This window comes from Amphibalanus amphitrite, unplaced genomic scaffold (assembly GCF_019059575.1).
Source record: "Amphibalanus amphitrite isolate SeventyFive unplaced genomic scaffold, NRLGWU_Aamphi_draft 000003F_arrow, whole genome shotgun sequence".
Taxonomy (NCBI): domain Eukaryota; kingdom Metazoa; phylum Arthropoda; class Thecostraca; order Balanomorpha; family Balanidae; genus Amphibalanus; species Amphibalanus amphitrite.
In genome coordinates this window covers 678,687-689,309 of record NW_024881500.1, presented here as the reverse complement: position 1 = coordinate 689,309, position 10,623 = coordinate 678,687, and the positions used below count along the sequence as shown (strand labels likewise).

At 50.6% G+C, this 10,623-nt stretch overlaps 1 protein-coding gene across 1 annotated transcript; it reads right to left on the bottom strand.

Annotated features, from left to right (window-relative positions):
* Nucleotides 1-520: 520 nt before the first annotated feature.
* Nucleotides 521-4,749, bottom strand: LOC122393918. The gene is made up of 2 exons (XM_043390417.1): nucleotides 1,679-4,749; nucleotides 521-1,114 (listed from the first exon to the last, which is right to left on the bottom strand). The coding sequence occupies exon 1, from the start codon at nucleotides 4,564-4,566 to the stop codon at nucleotides 1,693-1,695; it is 2,874 nt and encodes a 957-aa protein (XP_043246352.1). The 5' UTR covers nucleotides 4,567-4,749; the 3' UTR covers nucleotides 521-1,114; nucleotides 1,679-1,692.
* Nucleotides 4,750-10,623: the final 5,874 nt, after the last annotated feature.

Genomic DNA, 10,623 nt, shown 5'->3' with positions numbered 1-10,623 from the left:
TAACAGTTTATCGTTCTTAGACGTTCAAGTGAAACGCGTAGGGTCCAGATTTGAGACATCAGTGTACAGAAAGCAGTCTTTCACTGGCCTCGGGACCAGTTTCTTTAGCTTCTTCCCCTAAGCTATATAATCGAAGTAAACGAAAGTTGTCTTGGCACCGATTCAGTCAAAGATAGCCATAAAGTAGGTAAGAGAAAATCGTGCCATGACCCAAAGTAAAAATAAAAACACAATAAAAGCACACATCGCATAAGCATTGCAGTCCGTTCAAATAAGTGACGATCAGCAACACAACCAGGCATCAACATGTGCTAGTGTTGGTGGCAGATCAGCGAAATCAGTAGCACATTGTTAGGATCGGTAGCATGATAAGTGAATTACTGCTTTCCCGGCAAAATATGATGCGACGAAATTGCCACAGCTCTGCCGCAGGTCATACTACGGAGTACGGACCTCATGGAATCATAAGGTGAATGGTGTGAAAGTATGAAATTACGAAGACGAAACTCATCAATTCATCCATGGCCCGTAACACTTCTCATTGCACTTTTCCCACGAATACACAAACAACTTACGAATCATCCCCACAATGCATTGCATTCGGCTCATGTGTGCACTGTGCAGGAATACCAACTTTCACACACTCACTCTGTGCCCTATTGAGGCCAGTTTCAACAATAAATTATGGCCGGCCGTACATCAACGAACGCATCCGGCAGAATTATGCGGTGAATGAATGAAATGCAAGTTTGTCGACAGGCAATCCTTTTGATAGCGTCTCAGTGGTGCAATACTCCCCAGAGACCGGTGACATAAACCGTAAGTCAGACTACAGACTGCAGATCAGGCTGCAGATATCAGACTATCAGACTTTCGTTCGCAGACCAGCAGCATAGCAGCAAATATTCGGATCACAGACAGACTAAACTAGGCCATAGCCAGAAGGGACGTCCTGGCTTCTGCAGTAGACACCCGTGGAAGACGGGTAGAAGAAACCAGGATTCGACGAAGCACTTGGTAAGCGGATTTCCGCAAGTCGATTGGGCTGGTGGTAGTTTGGGTCTGCGAAGATCGGATGTGCTGCCGCCGAGAAGCATCAAAGGTTTCGTACTGTCTGAAAACAGAATAGCACGTATTAAACATGAACACAAAGCTTAGAATAACGGACTGCAAAGGATAACGGGTATATCTAAAGTGACAGAATTTGTGAGTGACAAAATTGTTATAGCGGACATTTGAATGTGGTCCGTCCTATCGGCTTATCTTATGCTATGTCTGCCAATAGGCATTGGCATGAATAACATACGAGTATAATGTATATTTGGCGAACAAAAAACATTATTAGGGCAGAATTAACCGTTTTCACCACGGCCATCTCGTACACATCTGGTGCACATTTGGTGCAGATTAGGTGCAGATTTGGTCAAATCAGGTTCAGTGTGTCTCTTACTAGCTATCAGCTAGGGTTGCACTAATTGCTTATATGCCTGCTTTGTCATATTATAAGATAGTATCATCGACGAAAACACTGAAATAAATTCATAAAATACAGATATTTGCTGTAAAAGAGATTAGGTGCAGATTTGGTCAAATTAGGTGCACTCGCCGAATAGCCCGTCGTGAAAACGGCCAATATCTACCTATCTATTTATTCTGAGGAGTGAGGTGCCACACTCACCTTTCTCCAGCTGATCACGCCGAAGACTGCTCCGGAACATCAGGCTCGTCACCAGACAAGTCTTCTGAGACGTCGTACGCTTCCACAGGTATGACGTCATCCATTGTTGGAGCGGTGACGTCACCATCCTCTGTGACCTCTGAGGGGACAATGGTTTCGGAGTGGGGAGGACCGTAGCCAGTTGGCAACTCCTCATCGACACTCCGATCTCCATCCTGGTCTCCTTCAGCCTCCTGGGCCTCTTGATCCTGGAACTCATGGTTATCCTCAGTTCCTTCTTCTTCAGTATTCTGTCCCTCCATGGGACCGTGCTGTTCTTCAAAGTTTTCCTCTTGATTTCCTTCTTCCTCTTCGACGTCCGCGTTTTCAGGGACTTCTTGGTTTTGGAGCTGATCCTCGAAGGTGTCGATGTTCTCCATACCGTTCATTTCATGTTCTTCGACTGATGCTACGCCTTCTTCAGAAAGTACGTCCACTGCTTCTGCTTCTGACTCTGTCGTTGGTGACATCACACCAGCAATGTCTGCCTCGTCAGCCTCATCCATAGGCTCAGATGCGATTCTTATATCAATATCAGGCATCTGCGCGATATTTTCAGTAAATTCAGGAACAATTGACTCGTCGGAAGGGATATCATCACTGACAGTTGATCCTGCTTTGGGTCCATCCTCGGCCATTTGATGTTCCTGTGGCTGATAAAAGTCCTGGCTGAAGTGCTGGTTGACGTCTTGCGCGTTCATGTTTTCCACGAAACTGTCGTCCTGTGACGTGACATCTTCTTCAGGAGCTCTGTAAATTACATTGGTAGGAACGACGGTGTCGATCGTTGGCTGGGCTTCCATATCCTCGCCAAAGTCTGCCTCTACATCCGTCGCAAAGTCAGCCTCTGAGACGTCCCCTTCTTCTTGATACTCAGCTTGAAGGGTCCCACTGTCTTCAGCAGCCTCGCCGAAGTCCTGTTCACCCTGTTGAGGAGAGAACTGACCGTCAAAGCCTCCGCGCACGTCAATATCACCCACGAACGTGGACTCATTGCCCTCCGACATTGTCATTTGAGATCCTTCCATCTCTTCAGCCTGATCTTCGACAGTTGAGTCCTCCTCACTGCCTGGAACGCCCTGGAATTCGCCGTAAGTAACGCCATTTGCTGTTGCTGTTGCTGTTGCTGTTGAGTCCTCCGCAAAGACTGACTCTTCGTCCTCAGCCAGTACGGAGGAAGGATGAACGGGCCCAAAGCCTTCAGGGATTGAATGAGGGATGTTTTGCACAGGTTCAGCGGAGTTGAAAGCAGCATCGGTCGCATCAAATGACTGCGGCTGCTGTTCAGAGCTAACAAAATCAAAGTCGAAAAGTGGTTCTCCGCCCTCATGCTCTGCTTGATCTTCAGAATTACTGTCGATCTGAACAAAAGGCGAGCCTTCTGAGACAGCCATTTCATCATTGACCATTGAAGTTACATCGTCTGATGTGGGTACGTCAGGAATGATGTCGGACGGCATGACAGGCTGATGCTCGTCGTCAGGAGCGTCAAAGCTCATCGAGTGAGGCTGCCGACCGTGGGCTACCGCCTCTGATGGGACCATTTCAGGGTCAGTACCAGCCAGGAATTGATTGGCATCGATGTCTCCCGCCGTGACCACGTTCGGGTGGACTATGTCGTCCGTCATCTCAGGCACTTCGTGCGGCATCTCTGGCATTCCGTCTGTCATTATAGGCATGTGCGAGATATCGCTTTGCATATCAGGTGTGTCTTGTATTTCTCCGCTGTCGCTATATGCTGGGGTATTGAAGTTATTTGCGAACTCAGAACCGTCAACCATCGCTGGCCCCTGTCTGATCTTTTCTTCTGTCGGCATTTCCATCATGTGGGAAGGTGCAGATTGAAACAGATCGATGGTCTCGCCCTCAGGGTTAGACAGTACTTCTTCTGGCGCCACCGAAGGAGCAATAAATTCAGCCATTCCATTTCTCTGGTCTTGATTCTCAGGTGCTCTGTTTACGTTGATGTCGTCTTCGAGCGAAATAAAAGAATCGAGGCTACCCTCCTCAAAGTCTGAGGGCCCCGGTGAGGGTCCGAAGCCTTTGGTGTCCGAAGGAGCGGATGGCTCTGGAATGAAGAGGTTTTGTTCAGGTCCTTCCTCACCTACCGGGGAACCGTTTTCCTCCGTCGCATCGGTTTCGACGCTGCCGTCTCCGAGCTCCTCGCGTAGGATAGTACCAACGTCAACAGTATCTTCAATGTCAGAGGCGGCACCAAGGCTCTCCAGGCTGTCACCTCCCTGGAATGTTACCGCAGATTCAGCGGCGAACTCCAGTGGTCCTGGGGTCATGTCCTGCTGCGGGGCGTCGCCCTCAAGGGGGCCGAATCCTTCCCTGGTCTCTGTTGCTACCCTTACATCCACTGAATCTGCCAGAAGAGACGGATCAAAGCTCGTACTGTCTACAGGTTCCTCGCTCTCCGACGTGAAGTCAACATCCTCTGTTGTCTGAGGCATAGCGGGCTCCAGCTGGAAGATACCTGCTGGGAACTCCGAAACCACTGGTGACTGTGCCTGGACCCCTAGAGGTACGTTTATGTCGACATTTTCGCTAATAGCAATTGACGGCGCTGTCATGACGGAACCTTCCTCAGGCATTGGCTCAGCGGTGCTCTGGGACATCTCAGAAAGCACTGGTGAGAGTGAGACAGGTTCCATGATCTCAGGAGCTGACTGGACTTCGGACGTCTCTTCAAGCTCTTCAACCCGTTGAGTCTGTTCGGGGATGATAGGAAAAGTCACTTCGTCTGCTACGGGTTCAAGCGATTCCACTTGAATAGGAGCAGCATTGGTCAGTTCTGGCTCAGTTGGAAAAACATCTGTCTGGTCGTGCTGTGTATCTACAGGCATTTCGGTATCAAGTGCTGTCACAATCTCAGGAGCAACTGTGGCCTCCTCATTTTGCAAGACATTAGATATATCTTGGTTTATAACGTCATGCGGCTTCTCCACTTCATCCACTATTTCAGGCTCTGCCTCGGCTCCAACACCACTACCAACGAGGAAGCCATCCTCTTCCACGATCGCTCCATCCATACCATCTCCCTCGGCAGCCACCAGCACATCACCGTCTTGCATCTGATGAGCAAAGTCGTTGGCCGTCTCTTCAGCAGGTAAGACAGTCGTTATCTCAACAGGCTCTGGTGTCGTGGTGTGGGGCTCCGTCGTCGTGGTGAACGGTTCTGGCGTCGTGGTGTACGGCTCAGGTGTCGTTCCCCGTCTTCCTCCAGCAGGCCGGCGTCTCATTCCAGGTCTCCTACGGATGGTCCGCTCTCCCGTAGCATCTGCCGGCCTGCGACGTGCTCCCGGACGTCTCCTTCTGTGCGTCTGGCTGGCGTCACTGGATCCGGACGGTGCACGGTGGGTGATTCGTGTGCCAAACTCTGGCGCGAAGTGACCAGTGGTGGAGTGCTGGTTGTTACTGAACGGAGATACCGTCGTGCGTCTGCGGAAAGGCGGGAAGGTGTAGGGCTTTCGGGTCACTCGGCTAGATGGGGATCGAGTCGATGGGGAGGACGTGGGAGCAGTTGTGGTGGGAGACTCAGACAGCGCAATTTGGTGCGCAGCGTCGGCGGTTGTCGGTAGTGCCGTCTCGAGAGCTGCGGTAGCCGTAGGAGCTGCTGTTTCAGCTGCCGCAGGTCTGAAGGACTCTCCTGTTGGAGGGGTGGGTGGCAGCTCTCCTGAAGATGACTGATCAGCTGCGGCTGTAGGAGCAGGCTCCTCGGACTCGCGTGTGGTTGACAGTGCCGGTGATGTCTGCACCTGCTGCGGCATCGACTCCTGTGTCGGATCAACATGGCTGCCGGTCACACCCTGAGTAACCCTGTGTCGTCGAGACGGTCGTGTGGGACGCGGCAGGTACCCGGGAACCCTCCTCCGTCCGTGCTGCGGCTCAGCTGGTTGTTCCTCGGACTTCACCTGCTGTTCCTCGACCGGTGCCTCGGGATGTTCATTAGCTGGCTGTCGGTGATAGGGCCGAGGTCGGGTAGGACGGGGGATGTACCCAGGAATGTTGTTCCTGTCAGGGAAAAGAGGTGCATTGCTGGGCGCAGGTGTAGAGGACGCGTCCTCCTCTTGACCTGGTCCCATGTCGTTCAGTGCGGGTCCTTGGTTGATGAAGATGGCGGGCCGGTAAGTCGTAGTAGTCGTGTGAGGTCCTTGAAGGTGCTCCCTGTACGGGTAGGGCCGCGGAGGTCCCTGCGGCTGGGGCTGTGCGTGCGGCCGGCCCTGATGCTCGGGTCGTTTTAGCTCCGGTACTCGTGATGTGGTATAAGAAGGCCGCTGTGTAGTCACCTGGTTGAAGTCATTCTTGAAGAAGGTATTCTGGAATTCATCGCCGTTGGCTTTGTTGAAGTGTTTCTGGATGACCGGCCGACGGTTCCCGAACTGCCTCTGAGGATGATAGTTAATTGCGCGCCGGTCGTTCATCTTTTCCTTGTCGCTGAACACTTGCACGTCATCTGTAACATCGCGGTTCAGATCGGCGATCTCGGCGAAGCTCCCAAAAGCATCATCGTTTTCGTTTTCCGGTGACAGCAGCTCCGGAGTATGCTGCTCAGTATGAGAAAAGTCGACCTCAGGCTGAGGAAATTGTGTCTTCAGCTCGGGAAATTGGGGTTCGTTGTGGGAAAAGTCGGTATTAATTTCAGGGAACTGCGTGCGGAGCTCAGGGAACTGGAGAACTGCACGCGTGTCGGAGCTGAAGGAAAGATCAGGGGCAGTCGGAGTCTGGAAGGTTGGGTTGGAGTCCAGTCTACTGTAGAACTCGTCGTCACCTGTCGAGAAGAAGTCACCCTGGGGGAAGATGTTCGGGTGGAAGAAACCGTCCTGGGCCTGAGTGTCTGGCGGAGGGCTCTGAGTGTCTGGCATTGTCTCGCTCAGTGGTGAGGAGTCTACAAAGGTATCAGCATCATTCTCAAGTGAGGGAAGAGGCTCCCTCTGTACACTTTGCTCTTCAGTATTCACCGAGCCTGGATAACTTTCAGGGATGTCCGGGAAGCTTGGGAACCCAACTACGTTGATATCCGGGTAAGCGCCGTCTTCCTTGAAGTTCTCAAAGTGGCTGTTTGCCGGTCCTGTTAGCAGTGTTTCTGTGCTTTTATCGTCCGTAACGGGAGCAAGAGGCAGGCCACCAGTGTGACTCGTGGATTCACCATTGCTGAAGGTTCCTGAGTTTGAATGATTGTCGAAACCCTCAGTCGTGTCGTCGGACTTCATGTCTTCCATCATCGGCGGCATTGTGGTCTCTGTGTTTTCCTTTACCATGTTATGCATCGTCTCCGTGCGGTCCTTGGGCTGGACGTCGTCGATTGACTCCATCGCCTCCTTGATGTCGTTCATATCCAAATCCATGCCTGATTGCATTTGCTTTCCGTTCATTGGCTCCTGTGCCCCAGGAATCATGGTGAAGCGCGTTTCAACGGGATCATCGAGAAGCTCCGAGCCAGTGTGATCCGGAGTGATGCGGTTTGCACCGCTGTCATTACCAAAAGCAGAATCGTCTTCCTGATTGCTGTTCAAATCCTCAGCGCCTTCTCGTGGGAATGTAAACTTGGGGAAGTTGGGGAAGTTCCTGGTGTCAAACATCAGGGGTTCGTCGTTGTTTTGTTCCCCAGTTGAAGCCTCAGTGAAGTAGCTCTGGTCTGGTGCCCCTCCCTGAGACGAGTCCATCTTCATACTGTCGAACGGGAACTCCTCGAATGTGGGCTGACTGACTGCCTCCGCAGGAGGTGATCCGGCAGAAGGGTCATCCGGTTCGCTCTTAGTCTCCTCGGCGTCTTGGATAGTCTGCAGATACGGCACGCGCTCTGTCTGCGGGATGGACGAGAAGCCACTGATGAGATCTCCGGGACGTGCGTTGTCGACAGGTGTTTGTCCCATGGTGCTGACTCCTGGCGCCGCCTCAACATCCACCGAAGAACCCACGGCAGCATCGATGCCCTCCTTTTGTCCAAACTGTCCGGAGCTCAGCTGGTCTTCTGCAGCTTTTTCAACATCCTGCTCTTTGACAGTCAGAGAGTTCGGCATGTGCTCGGATTCGTATGCCATAGCCGGTTGTTCGCTACTGGTATCCATCATAGACGAGTGCTTTGCACCCTCCAGACCGTTTGCTTTTCGCCCAAACTCCCCTGCCAAACCAGGCGCCAGAGCAGCGTCCAGCAACTCCGTGTCATAGCTCTGAAGCATCGGCGGACCCGCCATGGCCAGCACGGTGTACTTCGGAAGGCGCTGCTCACGCGCAGCCCTCGCGTGCAGAGGGGCTGCCCACATGACGTCGTGGGCATGCGCGGCGACTTTATCTGGGAGGAGGGCAGACATGAAGCTGCGGGATTCCTGGCGAACCATTTCAAAGACTCGGCCATCGCGCTGCGCTGGCGTTTCACGGTGTTCGGCGGTCAGATGGGCGCTGTTTGTGATTGGTGGAGTCGGACTGGCGTAGGCTGATGACGTCAGCCAGAGGAGGAGATGGGTCGTCAGAAGAGCTGACAGCAACCGCGCCTGGGGAAAGAAAAGGAAGTGGTCAGTGAAGTTTACAGACGGAGTTTGTTTCGGGGGGGGGGAGGGCGGATGAAATGGTCAATGAGTCGGCGAAGTAGTCCGATCCGATCAATGGTATTCGATTGACATCTCCAGTAAGCTAATGATGTGCATGGAGCTATGACAAATATTAAATAACACACTAAATAGTAAATTGCCTTTGTCGCCGATGCGTCTTAAAACCTATACCCCATCACAAACAGTGGCGCGGGAACTACTTTGTGTGCAGGCTGAGTGCATGTGATAGTGAGCTGGTAAAAAAGACTGAAAATATTCGAGTGTAAAATACTGTTCTCGCCCGAGGCGCCACTGGCAACAGCAACTGTACTTTCATTTTAGCACGTAGCTCTGCGCAAGTGCTGAAACAGGCCCGAATGATTGTTTGTGTGACATTTGGTTGTCTTGCCACTGCACTGGCTGAAATCATCAGTATTTAAGAGTATGGACCCAGAGTCTGAAATAAAGCTTATCTATCTATCTATCTATCTACTTTCAGACGGGGGGACACACCATCATAGAGATCAACCTAAAGCAACCCCAAATCTAGTTTTCTCACCGGTTTTAGGTCACTTATTTTTCATCCCTTGGCTTTTTCAAAAAAGGAAAAACTGCAAAAAAGCGGTATTTCGTCTCAAAGTTGTGGGGGCACCACCCCAGAGTTTGGGGGGGGGGGGGCAAGCTGGCCCCACTGTCCCCCCTCCCCCGGTTCCCGTGCCTATGCTCACAAATAAAACATAATATATTAAGTACACTTTCAAAAGTCAATTCGATTAAACCTCGGTGAGGAGTGGACACTACTATCCGAAAAAGTCTGTTCAAAACTCAATCAATCGTGACATTTTTGTCGTAAACAAAGTTCGAAGACCATTACGAATCAAAATAGAATAGCTATAAGCGATGCAAATCAAGCGCCCACCAAGCAGAATAGCAAGGGTATCGTTCGCCATATGATTCGATTTGAAGAGCTTCGATTCGATCGGGTCGTTGGCTTTGTGTGCCTGGTGTGCCTGGTGCCTGGTGGGGCCACTGGTGTGCATTTTCATGGCGTGTCGTTATAACTATTCCGTAGTGCCCGGTCGCGACGCGCCACATAGCGTTTGAGACGTCAGTTATCCACGCCAGGGTGGGGGTCTCAATCAACTTCGCCGTGGTGGGGACTGAGAAGGGGACTTCTTTGGCCACACCAGGTTATCTCGGAAACCAAGAAAGTAAGAAAGACGCAGAAATAAGCAATGGATCGCTCGCTATAAAATCCTTCAGAATCATCAAGTTCATTTTCGATCAGATCATCGCTGAGGTTACTGGAGGTCACCAAAAGTGAAATTATCACGATTTTCGTTCCCCGACTTTACCTCTCTGCCCTTACTGTAATGGGCAGAGTGCAGGTGATGGCCGAGTTCACTGAAATTGGCCTCACTTGTCATGAAATGTCACCTGCATCATCTTTTCGACGATAATTTTTTATGAAAACATGAAATTTGAATTTATATCAACTTGGATGCATGTAGTCAAGTAAAACATAGGTATGTACAGATTGTAGTATGTAATACAAAGAAACATTGGTTTGTTCAAATGCCAGCGGCCAGCAATTTCTGGAAGCCCACAGTGTTTATAAACACACTGTAGTTTTACTGGAGACCACCCATTCCGTCCTCGCCCCACTCTTATAAGCCTGGGAAGAAGGGAGGAAAGAAGAGATAAAGAGAGAGAGAGAGAGAGAGAGAGAGAGAGAGAGGGAGAGAGAGAGAGAGAGAGAGAAAGAGAGAGAGAGAAAGAGAGAGAGAGAGAGGGAGAGAGAGAGAGAGAGAGAGAGAGAGAGAGAGAGAGAGAGAGAGAGAGAGAGAGAGAGAGAGAGAGAGAGAGAGAGAGAGAATGGGAGGGACTTCTCCTGGCGCTAATGACCAAAGCCACAGCCGCGGTGCTATTAAGCGGGCTCGCCGCTACCCGAAATAGAAAACAACAGACGCATGCCATATGCGGCCGCGATGTCGAGCACATGTCGACTGGGAGCGATGAGGTATGAGAATCCAACACATGTCGGCCTGATAACGTGCCAGAAATATGGCGACTAAGTTTCATTTGCCACGTCTAGTCGAGGAAAGAAGTACCTGAATTATGTTCAAGACATCTTGAAGCTAGAATAGGTACGATCTTCCTAATTTCTTCAAATTACATAATAAAATTACCTATTAAACATTTTGTATGTTCTATGGAAAGGCCGAAATAAAATGCAATCTAATGTCTAGTGTCTACATAAATATTACTTACGTTTGCAGAAATCATTAACTATTTTGAATCGCCATGCACTTTCCATGATGAGATTTTCAATTAATTATACCTACTAATGACGCTGAATATGATCAGCGCGGT